At 55.4% G+C, this 14,766-nt stretch overlaps 5 protein-coding genes across 5 annotated transcripts; 3 read left to right on the top strand and 2 right to left on the bottom strand.

Moving 5' to 3' along the window:
* Positions 1 to 526: 526 nt before the first annotated feature.
* Positions 527 to 2,239, top strand: VDAG_02206 (2OG-Fe(II) oxygenase family protein; the record flags this gene model as incomplete). Its single annotated transcript, XM_009658235.1, has 5 exons — positions 527 to 751; positions 854 to 918; positions 996 to 1,173; positions 1,239 to 1,794; positions 1,935 to 2,239. The coding sequence occupies 5 exons, from the start codon at positions 527 to 529 to the stop codon at positions 2,237 to 2,239; spliced, it is 1,329 nt and encodes a 442-aa protein (XP_009656530.1).
* A 639-nt stretch (positions 2,240 to 2,878) lies between these two features.
* Positions 2,879 to 4,670, bottom strand: VDAG_02205 (uncharacterized protein; the record flags this gene model as incomplete). Its single annotated transcript, XM_009658234.1, has 4 exons — positions 2,879 to 3,512; positions 3,583 to 3,932; positions 4,219 to 4,580; positions 4,661 to 4,670. The coding sequence occupies 4 exons, from the start codon at positions 4,668 to 4,670 to the stop codon at positions 2,879 to 2,881; spliced, it is 1,356 nt and encodes a 451-aa protein (XP_009656529.1).
* Positions 4,671 to 4,868: 198 nt separating this feature from the next.
* On the top strand, positions 4,869 to 6,890 carry VDAG_02204 (uncharacterized protein). The gene is made up of 2 exons (XM_009658233.1): positions 4,869 to 5,827; positions 5,892 to 6,890. Exons 1-2 carry the CDS (start codon positions 5,455 to 5,457, stop codon positions 6,302 to 6,304), a joined length of 786 nt encoding a protein of 261 aa, XP_009656528.1. The 5' UTR covers positions 4,869 to 5,454; the 3' UTR covers positions 6,305 to 6,890.
* Positions 6,891 to 10,004: 3,114 nt separating this feature from the next.
* VDAG_02203 (uncharacterized protein) lies at positions 10,005 to 12,771 on the top strand (the record flags this gene model as incomplete). The annotated part of the gene is made up of 7 exons (XM_009658232.1): positions 10,005 to 10,057; positions 10,417 to 10,490; positions 10,576 to 10,625; positions 10,785 to 11,507; positions 11,565 to 11,838; positions 11,901 to 12,076; positions 12,151 to 12,771. 7 exons carry the CDS (start codon positions 10,005 to 10,007, stop codon positions 12,769 to 12,771), a joined length of 1,971 nt encoding a protein of 656 aa, XP_009656527.1.
* Positions 12,772 to 12,941: 170 nt separating this feature from the next.
* On the bottom strand, positions 12,942 to 14,054 carry VDAG_02202 (ornithine cyclodeaminase/mu-crystallin family protein; the record flags this gene model as incomplete). Its single annotated transcript, XM_009658231.1, has 1 exon — positions 12,942 to 14,054. The coding sequence occupies one exon, from the start codon at positions 14,052 to 14,054 to the stop codon at positions 12,942 to 12,944; it is 1,113 nt and encodes a 370-aa protein (XP_009656526.1).
* Positions 14,055 to 14,766: the final 712 nt, after the last annotated feature.

Genomic DNA, 14,766 nt, shown 5'->3' with positions numbered 1-14,766 from the left:
GCGATCAATTTGTAGACATAGAAAAGAAGCATACGCGCACTCTGTTTTGTCCTCGTGGGGTGTTGAGCGCATTCTCCCCCCCCCCTTTTACTTTGCCTTCGCGAGAAAGAAACAATCCCTCCCTTGCTCCCCTCCCTCTCCGTCTGATCGTCGACGGTGTCATCACCCTCCCCCTCCGATCCCAATCTAGTCCAAGCCCGTCTCCGTCTCGGTGTACCTTTACGCATACCGGGAATAACAAACCCCCCCTTCCCCATCAAATACCTGTTTTGCTTGACCATTGCAGAGAAACAGTACCATAGACGCACACACATACACGCCCCCTCCCAACACAGGGTAAAAAAAACCACCAACTGCCGTCCTCTACTCGCAATCAGTCAAAAGCACTGCCGATCGCTTTAACACCACCCCAGCAGCCTGCACTACCACCACCGCCGCCGCCCGCCCGCCTAGCCCGTCACCCCGACGCACGGGACGAACCCAAACGCACTTCTCCCACCCTTCAGAGGAAGCAACGCCCGTCACCATGGGCGTGGGCGCTGCGCTACCGATCGTCGACTTGGCATCCTTCGCCTCGGCGGAGGACCTGGGCGCCGAGCTCATGCGCGTGGGAAGGAACCCGGGCTTCTTCTACGTGGTAGGCCACGACCTCAGTGACGACGTTGCGTCGCATGTCTTCAGACTGGCGCAGCACTTCTTTGATGCACCTGCGGAGGAGAAGCTAGCCTATGGGAATGGGAGCGGTGATCTGGTAAGTTTGCCTCTGCATGCACTATCATTCTGAATATTGGAACTTCACTACTACGTCTCGGAGGAGGGTTCGTTTTGGTTTCCCTGGAATTGAATGCGACAGTTTTCAGCTGACAGCGGCCCCCCCTTTCGCTTGCTGCAGGGCTATACAGGCATGAGGGAAGAAACGTAAGCCTCGCGTTGACAGATTCCGGCCCGTGCATGCAAGCGAGACTGTCGAAACTGACCTTTGTTGGATACTGGAGGCTCTCGGGAAAAGGACCCGGTGATGTCAAGGAATCATTCTATCTCGCAGACCCCGGCACGTCACAGCAGCCACTGCCACCACGACTCGACCGCCACCGTGAGCAGCTGGCCGCCTTCTTTCATGACTGTGATGCACTGGCCAAGAAACTTCTGAAAGCCATGGCTATAGGACTGGGGGTAAGTGACAGGCCCCTGTCCCCTCCAATGCTTGAATCCCTAAAGTTCATGACTCTCTCCGCCAGGTGCCCCAGGATTATCTGTCCAAGGCTCACACGGGCGAGAGCTGCCGCATGCGACTAATCAACTATCCCGCTGTCTCCTGCGAGTCGCCAAAACGAGATGCTGTCAATAACGACAGCGGTGACATTCGTGCGGGCGCACATTCCGACTATGGCTCGCTAACTCTATTATTCCGCCAACCCTCGGATCAAGGCGGTCTCCAGGTGCTTCGGCAGGACGACTCGGCTGGGCCGACATGGATCGATGTGCCGTGTCTACCCAATGCGATCGTCGTCAATATTGGCGACGCCCTGGAGTTTTGGACCGCAGGACGGCTGCGGTCAACCGTTCACAGGGTGGCATTCCCGCGCAACGCCAAGGAGAACGTGGCAAGACTGAGCATCCCCGTCTTCATCCAGCCTGACCGCAATGTTGTGTTGGCCCCGATAGGGGTAAGCGGGGGCAGTTCCGAGGGACAGCCCGCTGTCGACGATGCAGGGTTCCTCAACGTCCTCAAGCGCAAGGGCTACGCCAGCGCCGCACCTGTGACGAGCCACGAACACTTGACAAGTCGCATTCGTGCGACCTACGCCAAAAGCTGATCTTGTCGGTGTCCTGGTTGGGATGACATAAGTCCAAGCTGGTGATTGTATGCTTGCTGGGATTGAGAAGCCCCTCTCGCCAGATCACTTTGCTGCAGTTGATAACGACCACAAAAGGTCGTCTGGGACATTTCTTAGGTGGCGCTGTACACACTGAAGTTGCCGGTCCACTCCGTCTCTGTTGGCAGGGCGCTGAAAGGACTGGGCCAGGGAATATGATCGAGATACTCCATGGGAATGGTGAAGTTGTGCGGTACGACGAAGTGCTGAATGGGAATTTCAGCTCGGGGTTCATGCGCTGCATGTGTGAGCTCTGGCTCGTTCAAAATGGACGTATCCTGCGGTTGCGTTCGCTCGAGGTACTCGTCGATCCGACCAATGTGCTGCAGGAGCTTCTGGCCAGCCTCAACAGCCAGAGGTAGCGAGGGACCTAGGTTCTCAAGGAAGATGGCCATTGACCGACTGGGCCATCGTCAGCATGATGAAGGGCGGCTGACAGGAAACCGGTGAATTTCTTACATAACTTCTCTGAGGTGACGGTATTCGTTAGGATGAAGTTGACGGCCGATAAAGCTCGTGAGCATCTGGCCCACACCGGCGAGCTCTTGCAACTTGAAATCATGTTAGCTAGTCTCGAGGCAAAGTTGGGCGTATTCATACCATAGGGGACCCGATGGCTCGAAGATAATCGACGGGCGTCAGTGACATCTCCTCAATCAACTGGGTAGCCGTATGACAGGCATCTCGAAATGTGACGTCTTGGCAGGAGAATGATGTCATTCTCACCAGCTGTTGTCGTTAGTACAGTCGTGCTCGAGTAGATTGTAGTTCGCGTACCTGAATGGTGCAAGCAATGTTGGCCACTTGAAACCCGCACAGATTCGATTCGATGTTGGGCGACGGCGGTTGGGCCCTTGCAAGATAGATCGGCAGGCCGTCTCTCTGCGTCAAGACCTCGGACAGGATATCGTCGATCGGGGGTGGCATGTGAGTGAAGCCGTATCCGGCGTAAATATGGCCTCGGTCGGCAGGCGTGGTCTTGCGCGAGCGAAACCGCACGATCACATGCTCAAGCACGCGGTAGAGGTCCGTGATGTAGTCCACCCGATGAGCCATCCACCTGAGGGGAAGCCGCCCCTAGAAGCGGCGGCGGCAGCGATGGGGTCTCTAAGCGCGTCCGAGACAGCCGGATATGCGACGGCCGCCTGCATTTCCGGACAACGGATGGAGTGACTTTTTATGAGGGCTGAATGCACCTCGAGGCGGTACATGGACCAGAAGAACTGCCGGCGTACGTGGACCTCGACTGGGTCAATGCTCGAGGGCCAGCGTGACTCGTTCTGGAAGTTGTGCTGGGCCATGACCGTGTGATAGAGGCCAAGGGTCTCGTGGAGAAGAGGAGCGTCTCCGAGCTGGATGGCGGCCAACGACAGGGTGCCGAGGGTCTGCAGATACTGGAAGCTGTCGGCGGCTGAAATGTCGCTCGGGATGGCCCTCCTCGCATCTTCGAGGTACGACTGCTGGTGTTTCGCAGGGACGGTAGGGGCGATGCGCAGACTGAAGACGGCCCCATCGCGAACATGACACGAACTGAGAGCGCAGATGGCCATGAGCCGCGCAAACGTAGGACGACTCGACGAGAGGCTCGTCCGCTCCCACTCATCGACAAGAACCGATTCAGCGAAGAAAGGAAAGCTTTGGGGCCCTTTGTCAGCATGCCCTGAGGTTTGAGGTTTGACGTCGTCAGATGAGAACCAAAACTCACATGGGATACACGGTATCAAAAAAGACGCGCAGCAGTGCCTCGATGAGCCCTCGTTCTCCGTGCCTCGCCACATCGTACGTCCAAGTGTCGTCGGCGACGCTGGAAGCCTTCCTCGCGACTTCAGGGCCCTTGGACTTGACACCTCGCTTGGCAGCAACCCGGTCCCAGGTGCAAGTGGCGCCATGTTCGATGCATGTCAGGCACGTCACGGTGGTGGCCGAGTCCGGACTCGTGGTGGAGGGCAGCTTGCATTTGCGACCTCGCCGATGGCAGAAGTCGCAGGCCTTGGTGATCCGGCGGCGTTTCAGGACGGGCTTTTCGCGATCAAAAGAGCGTCCAGAGTCGGGAGACTCATGCTTGACGGGCAAACTCATGATGGATGGATGGAATGGCGGGAGAGGGGGTCAGCGTGGGGACCAATGTCATGACATGAGGCGGTTGGTGACTGGACGTTCCATCCGGCACGGAAGCCCAAGCCTGCGAGTGCTGGTTGGTGCCCAAGCCCGAAGGAATATGAGAAGTGATTGACGGCCTACGGTACGCGAGGAAAAGAAGTGCCGATCGCAGAGTTGTCGTTGAAGATCCAGGGTTGATATGCAGGTCGTCCGGTAGCCAGCCGTCCCGGGAGGAACGCACTGGGGAAGATGGTGTGGAGGAGCTGCTGGTGCTGATGGATGCTGGTGCAGGCGGGTGCTGGTGTTCGAGAGGGTGGAAGTTGCGCAACACGGACGCCTGCGGAGGTGCAGGGCCGCGAGCGAACGAACCTGCCTGGTCAGTGGCATTGTGGGTCTTTGGGCCCTTGGGTCCTTCTTCGCCTGATGCTTGGTCTGCTTGGTCGGGCAGGATTGAGTCGAGGATAGTGGGGCAATGGACAGTCGGAGAAGGAGCTTTGTCGATCGCTCTTGACCCAGTGGGAAGGGTGGCGGCTTCTACCGCGCTCGGACGCCAGGTATGACCGGCATCCAGAATTACGGGCCTGCCATTTGCTTTCCTGCTCCCTGATTCCTGTTCCCCAATTCCTGCTCCCTGAGGCCAACTCCAGTGTCTTAGCGCTCTCCCTGTGCCTTTGTCGACGTACCCAGCGCCATGGTAGCTAGACCTCACTTGGCAATCACTGCGAACCCTCGCTCAATCACGACTGTTTAGTGTCACGAATGACCTTTTCAATTCGTCCTAGCTCCGGCAACTCGACGGCTTTCTCAAACAGCGACTGCCCGCCCAGGCAATCGGCACGATTCAAGTACCTTCAGCCAGTCCCCCTCCCTCTCCTCCCAACTACCAGCCCCGGCCGCTGCACTGCATCAAGCGCGCCCCCAGCCTTAGGATTCCCCCATTCAGTCGTCTGATCTCACTACCTTACGAGCCCTATGATATCATATCCTATCAGTAGGGCGCAATCAGGCTCCTTGTCAGATCTCTCTGTCATGAGGTACGGTACTCAATCAGCATCAGGTGGGACCCGAGTCTGTCCGGTGAACGACTGGCGTATGTGTCCTTCAGTCTCCTGACCTCTCCAACATGGGGTCTACAAGAGGATTTGTCGGACCCTTGCGAAATGTCACTCAATGCCCGCTTACTCGAATACGCACGACGATGACTCTTTTCTTCCTGCGCTGCCTATTGCCATCGCCAAAAGCACTGCCAAGTGTCTTCTTATGGCGACTGTGGCTGATTCGGCGGGCAAACCCGGAACGATGAACTGGCCAAGCTCTGCTCTTATGCTCCAGTGACAGAACTCGGCATCCATCGTGAAGCGAGAAATGACAGGGTGTAAACACTGCATAAATATCATGGCAGTCCAATCCACGATACATCGTACTGTCAGGTCCTCGAATGAACATCGCCCCACCAGTAATAGCACCAGTTCTATCCATGGGCACTCAGGTCGCCCCTATAAAATTCGCTGCGGCGGCAGCGCTAGCTTTCTCTACCATCATCACAGTCAAACATATCTTACAAGTCTACACGAGAATCTCTGCCGCCCCGCGACGGAGCATCACAGAAGTCGACGTTAATCCCGCGTCCTTCCTACAATCCGTTACCGTGACCCAGCATGTCAACCCAGATGGTCATCCGGCGCTACATGACTGTCGTCACATGGACGTGTCGATCCCGGAACATGCCAGAGATCTGACCGATCAAGTTTTTCTTGCGGCTTTCGTCCGGGGTTTCTTTGGCGGAAAGGTCTTTGCCCCTGAGCGGGCCGTCCTAAAGATTGCCAAGCTCGACCTTTTGAACTATCCCAGTTAGTCTCCCCGACACCCTAACCCTGGAGCGGTCATCACATCAACACTGCTGATAAGCCTCAGATCTCAAGAGAAACGCCTCCATATCGCCGGTGTGGCATGTCAACCAACTAGCCGGTGACGAGCTGCCGCCCGTGACCACAATCCTCTTCGGCGCCTTCCAGATAAGTGATAGTCAAATCCTCCGCCCAGGGGATATGTCCACTCATCCAGTGGAGTCGGAGAGCAGTGTTGACTTCGTGTTCGGCTCAAGTCAGGGGAACTTCTGCGGCACCCATCAGTTCAGTATCCTCAGAACCAAGGGACACCCTGAAAGAGCCCGTGTCAGATACGCACACGTCAGCTGCAACCCGAACGGTGGCAAGCTCCCAATGCCTGACTTCATGGCCCCTCTGCACAACCTCTATGCCATGCTGCTCTTCAGGGAGGCTGTTGGAGAGGTCAAGCGACGATTGGAGTTTCAGGATCAGAGGTGAACAGCCGACAAGGCGACCTTATCATCAAAGGCTTGAGCCAGCGCGCTATGAGGAGCATTATTCCGTAAATACATTCACAAAGACAAGTTTCTTCGCTCTTCTTCTCTCTTAATTTATCCCACAACTCCAGGAGACGGAACTCTGATTGACCACCCAACTTGAAGGCGAGGATGAAGATACAACCGTAACGCTTCTTGCAGATTAAATACTCGGCTGGCAATTGTGTTTGGCCAGAACTAGCCATCAGGTGGGGGCCGACAGCGCTCTGTTGTTCTGTATACTTCAAGAGACATGACTCTTGTCCGCGTATCCAAGTACAACCCACAAAGCCAATTTAAATCGCATCATATGAATAACCTCATGTTTGATTTTCAAGCCAAAGACTTGGGTCTGGGCTCCAATCTAGCCCAAGTTGTCTGATCGCGAGTTGATGTCTGCGGCAGCTGCAGAGTGCTTCTAGTCGCACACATTTGTTACGGCCTGGACGCCGAACTATCGGACCTATTTACTTAACTCAAAACATCGCATGCGATTTCATCCTTGAATTGCATGTTCATAGGGGGGAAATATAACAGCTTATGTGAGGACCACCTATCTATCAGCTGCAGCAAACCCCTGAAATCGGCGTGATATTCGATACTTGTCAGTGCTTGATGGACCAGAGTGAGGAGGTCTTCTATTCGTGATCCACAGGTAAAAGATAATAGGTAGGGGGTCTAACAACATCCGAGTTCTGGCCCTCAATAGGTTGAAAGGCCCTTCGCCGTCCTAATATATACGTTCTTGTAGCCCTCAGCCCCTGAATAGCCCCTATGCCGTGCCTCCGCAGGGGTCTCCTGATAGTACTAGTAGAGAATCGGTTGCGCAATCAAGCCAGAGCTATCGGCCCTTATACGAGCTTATCTCCTTTCCGTAGACCCTCGAGACTTGGAATCACATATACCGTATATTTTCGGAAAAGCTTTCTCGGGGAGGCTGACGTTGCCATCCCTTCATGATTACGGGCAAACATAGCGATGTCGACCTGAGATCTTTTCAGGATGATACGAACTACATGCACGCATGACTTCCTCCTTGGACGACTCGCTTATATAACCGGAGCTCCAGATGCGCCAGCTGGGATTGGTAATTCCTCGGAAAGCAATGTTGCTAGCCTCGCTGTTCTCTTGGCGATCAAACAGTTGGACTTCGATATTTGGCGTTGCCACCAGTCAGCTGCTTTAGTTCACCTACCCTAGGTATCTACCTATTAGAGGCAATATTTCTATTATCAGTTTCTCGAAGATGATATTCGCGAGTTTTGCGACAGTTGCAATGACTCGGCCCGGCATTTTTCGAGAATATTTAAATGTGAGGACGTCACCGTCATAGGCCAGCATTAAATCCGCTTGTAAGATAAAGCTATATATCCAGCGTCTCTCGGGTCTTGCGTGTCTATATACGCACTATAAACAGACACTCATGGTGACTTGAGATATAAGGCCTCACATTCATTCCCATGCATCACGTTTTGAAACCCCACAGCTGACCGAGCGTCTGATAACCTGATGCTTGGAACCGGAAACCGAATTACGCGGGAAGAACTGTAATACTGCTTGGAAATAGAACCGACGCAAGACCCGGACCCCGTTTTGATTGTTTTTACCGTTGGCTAGGGATCCCCAGCATATATTTAAGACTACCTTGCCGTCGTTTGGTCTCGATTATCAGCCTCAACATCTGGCCATGCTAGGTACAGCCATCAGAGGCGAAATACAGGAGAGAAGTCGTTGGAAAGCAGCTTGACGTTTCTGGTGATGGGGAAATGAGGCCCTACTTCCCTGACAGGATGAACAGCCCAACACCTTTGATATGAAAGACTGAATTGGCAAACCTTTCTTCGAATGCGCAATGCGGCTCGACTCGCAACACTGTGCTCCCTACGTGTAGCTGTTCGCGTGAGGTAAGTAGTCTTCCCGTCGGTCAACATTGAGTGCCCCCCAGTTCTTGGAGGCAATCGTTCCATGGAAGAGGCTAGATTGTATGGACAAGATCCATTGTTCTAAGGAGGTAATTTGTAGTAAACAGCCAACTTCTCGCTTCGGCGGACATGTCCCATCTGAGCTCACCTGGGTGTTTATCCTCACAGCTAAGCCTCAATCCGAACCTGTTACGGAACAGCCTTAATTGGCCTCCTAGTCACATTCAAAGGATTGTCTCGATTATCGAGAAACTTGAAGGTCCAGGGCAAGCTAAAAAAAGAAGAAGACGCGGCACGATGTTCTATCTGATGAAGATGAACATAGTCATGTCTCCGGTACAGAGCGAAAGCAAATAACATCGTTTCTCGAAAGTCCCATAGGACAGACTTCCTATGCCTTGTTCCATGGCTCAGATGTAGTAAACGCGGCTGGTAGTATCGAGAGCTGCCATCCTGCATCGGACTCGTCAATACCTTGCGTTATCGTAAATCAAGGTGACCCTGTTGCTTGTAACCTCGGAGACTTGATCTTATTCCAATACTGCCAAGCATCAATGGATGTGCGTCTGGATTCCGGAGCAGTCGGGTCAAAGTCATGGTGTCACAGTGATTCGGCGTACGTCGTCCTGTTAGAGGCGCCCCCTCAGAATCCCAGATTGTCATCATTGGCTACGTCTTGGCCGCCAAACATCTTGACTTCATGTTCATTCGTTAAGGTTCTTGCAGCAGGCGATGTTTAACTGACGACCGTTCTGCCAACTCCATTGCCGTGATGCCATTTATTCATCAGTTCCATTGGGATCTCCTTTTCTAGGCTGTGGTTCTGAGCAGGAGAGACTTCAGCGCGTGGGTGTACGAATAGCGACGCTGCTAGCGGGATTGTCAGGCCATATGGGGACTACGGCTTTGCAAAAAGATGTGGAAATGTAGAAAGTCAGTTCGAAGACAGCAGGAAATTTGGCAGATGAAATATCTGAATGAGTACTTGTAGACTAAAACTACGCCGAAGTGGCTGAAGGGCTGGAAAGTTTGGGTGGTGGGGATTCAGGGAATTCTGATTTACATTTTGTCACCTAACAGCACCTCGATGATGGCGGGTAATCTAAGTCAAGGAGCAAAGCGTCCGGGGTAGCTTGTCGGGGTGTGCTCGACGCGGACCATGCATTGTTCTAGAAAACAGTCATGGATGCCTTTCTATGACATGCCAAAGGGTCAGCTGTCAAGCAAAAAAGAACTGCCGGCTTGCTTCATTGAGCTACAGCAGCAGATCCCCCTACCCTGACCTGTAGGTACCTTACATTAGATAGGGTGGCCAGCTCGACAGGCTCGGCGCAAGCCTCCGACAGATAAGCTCTCCGATGCTCGGAATGGGAAAAGGCGTTACCAGGTCGAACATCCCCAGTGAAAGACGCACGCGGCAGCCAGCGCATGGTGCACACATCACGATGGATGCGGGGTAGACCGAGCGCGACCGAGTCAGACTCAGAAGGCGTTGTCGCCATGGACAAATGGATCTGTCATTTGGTTCCATGCCTCCCGAACGAGACCCCTCGTAGACCGACACCGACCATAATAAAGAGTCGGAAGCCCACCCCGACCTGTCACATTTTGCACTGGAAGCGGTTCCCCTATTCGGCCCTCCGACAACGTGCCACCCATCCCGAACTCCGACTCTGCAGCGAAGACAGAGGGAAAGAAAAAAAAAGGAACAAGGCCTGGCACGAGCCGAGCCCAGCAAAAATGCCAATCCTGCATCAGGAGCAGCATAAAGTGACTAAGAAGGTTTTACAGGCGTGAGTTTGGTTCTCTCCCATTGTTACCATGCCTTGTCCTCGAGTCCTACATCGAGTCGGAGACTCTGGTTTTAAGGCTTGAGTTCATGACACGGATCCTGGCCATCCGTCGCAACCCGTGATGATTGATCCATAACCCCACGGATCAACGAGTGGAACTGATGATGCCATTATTTGCAGCTGCGAGCGATGCCGATTGATGAAGGTCAAGTGCTCCGGCACCGAACCATGCGCCCGATGTACCCGCACGAAAAAGGTCTGCCAGTTTGCACCGGAAGCCAAACGGGTATCTGTGTCGGAGAGGTGAGTTTTGGTGGACTCATCCGCGTTTCTTGCCTCTTGCTCTTTTTGACCCCCAGTCTCGCCCGTCTTGATGCCATGGACACTGGAACTTACTATGGTTCTCTTGACAGCTACCTCCGAGACTTGCAAAGTAGAAACGGCCAATTGCCGACGCCGAGCCAAGTTCCTACGACCAGCCCTGCAGCAAGGACTATCTCAACTCATTTGAGTGACAGTCCTAGTGGGACATCTTACACTGACCATTACGTACCACCTCAACGCCATGGTACGTTCCAGCATTGCCTTGTACTGAGCACATGTTGGGGATGTCTTATGATTGAAGAGCAAACACCGTCTAACATTTGCAGCATCCTCAAGCTATCGCCCCCCAAGTCCCCGGCGGCAGCTCGACAGGTTCACAAGGCATGCTGACGAGCGGCGGCAGCCCGCACGCCAGCAAACTCTCTACCACCAGCACCCACAGCACAATGACGACCAGCGTCCCGAGCACGAAGATGAGGACAACACCCGCGCCTCGTCGCCGACTCATCCTGTGAACCACAATTTTTGGCAGAATCCCCTCGTTGACAATGACTACACCTTCGCCAAGGTCGAGGGCCGATATTGGTACATGGGCCCTTCATCCACCTGGGCTCTCTGTCGCCGCGTCCTCGCCCTCATCGGGAAGCGCATACCCGAGGGCACATCGGCGCCGGACCCCTGGCATCTCGACGGCAAGGCCTTGCGGCTTCGCTGGCGACCTGTCGCCCTCGACGAGACACCCGATGTGTCCAACCTTCCGCCTCTCGACTACGCCCTGTTTCTTTTCAACACTGTCAAGTTCTACCTGGGCCTCGTCTTCTACATCATCGACGAGCCGACGTTCCTGAGGAACCTGCACGAGTTCTACGAGAACCCCGTCGTCAAGGCTTCGGCGTGCAGGAGCTGGTTTGCGCAGTACTTGTTCGTCCTGGCGTACGGCAAGGCTTTCATCGTCAACCAGAGCTCACCCGAGGGCCCGGCCGGGTATCAGTACGCTGTCAGGGCCATGGGCATGCTGCCGGACCTGTCGGGGCTCGACTCTGATCAGATATCGGGCATCCAGGCGCTGGCGCTCGCCGCTGTGTATTTGCAGTCAGTCGACATGCGGCTTGCCGCGTTTCAGCACGTGAGTCTCTGCACCATGGACGTTTAGACAATGGTGGCGTGGCTGACACCGTACTAGATCGGCCAGGCGCTGCGCATCTGCATCATCGAGGGCATGCACCGGCACATGCCCGAAGACGTCGTCGGCGAGGCCTACTCGCAGCAGTGCAACGTCGTCTTCTGGGTCGTCTACCAGCTCGACAGGGAGTTCTCGGCCCTGATCGGCGCGCCGAGCTCTATCCGCGACGAGGACATCACCGTCAGGTCGCCGTCCGAGATGTTCTCGTCCATTGACATGCTGAACATGGGGCTGCAAGTGCGGCTTTCGCGGCTCATGGCGCGCATTTTGACTAGTGAGTCGAGGCCTCGTGAACAATCTGCCTGTTGGAAACTTTGCTGAGAGCATGAAATGTAGCGGTCTATGGTGCCGGCAAGCAGTTTGACGGCTCGCTTGTGAGGAACACGAAGTCGATCCTGAGAGACCTGGCTCAGCTGTCGAAAGACCTGAATCACCACCTCAACACACATTTTCAGGGCACCATTAGCAAGACGTCACGCATCGCCCTCCGTCTCATCCTCTCCTACCATTATGTATGCCTCTCTCCCTGTCTGATCATTGCTTGTGCGCTGGTTGAAAAAGAAAAAGTATACTGACGCAAAAACAGTGCGTCGTCCTCACGACGCGACCCCTCGTCATGTGCGCCCTGCACATGCACATTGAGCAAAAAGACACGCCCAACTCGCAAGCCATAGCACTCGCGCCGCCCGTGGCCTCGCTGATGCAGTCGTGCGTCGACTCGGCCCAGACGGTGCTGCACACGCTGCGCGTCATTGGCGACGAGGACCTCCTCGAGGCGTTCCTCCCCTTCCAGCTCGAGGATGCCTTCTCCTCGGCCTTCATCCTCTACCTCATCCGCGCCATCACGCCGGCGCTCATCCAGGACAACAACTGGACCGAGAACATACGCAGCGTTCTCGACAAGATGATCTCCAAGGGCAGCATAGTCGCGCCGCTGAGGAAGCTCGAGCTGAGCCAGCTTGAGATGGTGACGGCCGTGTTGAGTCCGACTGGAAACGTCGGGGGTTGTGCCAAGGAGCCCATGGCGGCAGCGGTGGAGCATGATGAGCAGGAGGCGGCGCAGACGCACGACGAGGCGGATGAGGCTGGGTGGGACATGTTCATGGCGGACTGCATGATTGGGCTGTCACCGCGGGAGATGCTAGACCTGGCGGAGCAATTGGGTGCCGAGAGCATGTTCAGCCCGTATGGGCATGTCGATGAGTAGAGTAGAGTCCAGTAAATTGCTCATTCGCTCAGCCTGTCTGATGCGCGGGAGAAAACGAGATGCTGCTCGAGCAGACATTTTTCTTTTGGCGTCGCCATGTCTCATCATTCGTGAAAGTTGTACGTTCGTGAGGAGAAAGTCCCAAGGAAGCTTTACAGTCTAGTGAAGGCCTAGAAGTCTGGGACCTCGACTCCCACGTCGTGCTTCCCAGCCAGCTCGAGCAGGGCCTTGCCCAAAGCGAGATCCATGATGCCAACGCCAACGCTCTTGTAGACGACCAGTCCGTCCTCCAGCTTCTGTGAAAGCGTCTCCGCTACACGCTGGTCGCCCGCTTCCTGGGCATGCACAATCTGGCCTATCTCCATGATCCTCTCAGCTGGTACCTCTGCCTCGACAATTTCGCCTGCCTCAAGATAGCAAGCCTCGCGACTATCAACGACCAGCAACCCACCCAGATCCGTCTCCGTCATGGCCCGCAGAAACGCAGGCGGGATTTCCTTCATGTCGAGCTTGTACGATCCAATGGCCGCAATGTAGCGCTTCTTCGCTCGGCCCTCTTCGGAAGTGAGCCACTCGGCACGGAACAGCTCGACCCTGGACGGCGTCGTACAAAATATAACGTCGGCACCAACTACCGCGTCCTGCAGTCCAGGCGTTTCTGCCGTCGCCTCGGGATCCGCTTCCATGACGGTGAATTGAATGTGATCCGCGTCCGGGCTCCCTCCGCCCATCCCCTTCAACCGCGTGATCATGTCGTCTGCGCGACGTTTCGATCGGTTGACGACGGTGATGCTCTCAATGTCGCCGCCGCGAAGCAGCAGCGCCAGTCGCAGGTGCCAGAGCGCCTGCTTGCCGGCGCCAAAGGCAACGATGCGAGCCGTTCTTCGTCGGCGCTGGTACAGCAGGATCGAGCCGAGGGACGTGCGAAAGGCGGTAAAGGCCTCGGCATTGATGACGCCGACGCCACGGCCCTCGGCGTCACAGATGGTTAGCACGCAGCGCAGGGCCGACGGGGGTCCGCTGGCACCGGCGTCAGCAGATCTGGGAGGGGGTACGCCGACGATCTTGACGGAGAGCCCGTTGGGGGTGGTGGCGGGCATGAAGAGGGACGTTTGGCCGTTGGGCCGAGTGACGGCGGCGCGGTGGGGCTGGTGTTCGGCCTCGTTGTCGCGGGAGTAGGCCCGGAAGGCCTCCCGGAGGACGGCGGACATGTAGGACACATCCTCGGCAGTAAAGGCGTCGAAGAGGGCCTTGACAGCGGCGTCGGAAAGAACCGTGAACATTCTTCTTTCGATGGCCCGGCCAAGGGTTAGGGTCAAAGGTTAGGGTCAAAGTTAGGGTGTGATTCGGGCCTTCGGCTCGGCTGACGCGGGTAGCTTGATCTGGAAGCTCGCTGAGATGAAGGTTTAATCTCAGACACTGCTTTGTGGTGTGGCAGAGCGCGATAAGGATGGTTGCTTGCCAGAAGAGATGTGCCACAAGAGATGTGCCACCGCGACAGCGAGGGGCGAGACAGGGTCACAGAGGGCAAGGCAAAACAGCGCACTCTCGGCACGTCTGCGCTTTCGGAATGGTCTCATGCATGGCGTCGCACGATCTCGTCTGCTAAGCATGCGGATCAACAACATAAACATGCTCACCCACCAATCCACCAACGAACTGTGTTGAGGAGCCCCAGAGCAACAGGGCGATGAGGGGTAGGTTCCAATGGTAGTCCGGCAATTGGCAATGTCGTGGGTCTTATGCCCGAGAAACGAAGCTCAACCCTTGTAGCCTTGTGCCTCAGCTGAAGGGTCAATGTCGACGCCCCCTGTCTGCCCCTCGTCTGTGGCATCTCCCGCCATTAGCCGCTTGGCTTGTGAACCTGCAGCAGCTCGTACATGTACATGTACATGTAGAGCGGGGAGTCATTTTGAGACTCGAGGGCCGTTACCGAAACGGCCTCTTTGGTCTGCTTTCCTTACACTCTGGCCCAAGGCTCTGTAGACGTATCGA

This window comes from Verticillium dahliae, genomic scaffold (genome assembly GCF_000150675.1).
Source record: "Verticillium dahliae VdLs.17 supercont1.3 genomic scaffold, whole genome shotgun sequence".
Classification (NCBI taxonomy): domain Eukaryota; kingdom Fungi; phylum Ascomycota; class Sordariomycetes; order Glomerellales; family Plectosphaerellaceae; genus Verticillium; species Verticillium dahliae.
The sequence above is the reverse complement of the archived record's forward strand: the minus strand, read 5'-3'. Positions and strand labels throughout refer to the sequence as shown.

What these genes read in the sequence shown, in the direction of transcription:
- VDAG_02204 (XM_009658233.1), top strand. Translation starts at nt 5,455, where the DNA reads ATGGGCACTCAGGTCGCCCCTATAAAATTCGCTGCGGCGGCAGCGCTA. An exon ending in CGACCTTTTGAACTATCCCA is followed by an intron (nt 5,828 to 5,891) that starts GTTAGTCTCCCC and finishes GATAAGCCTCAG; the next exon opens with ATCTCAAGAGAAACGCCTCC.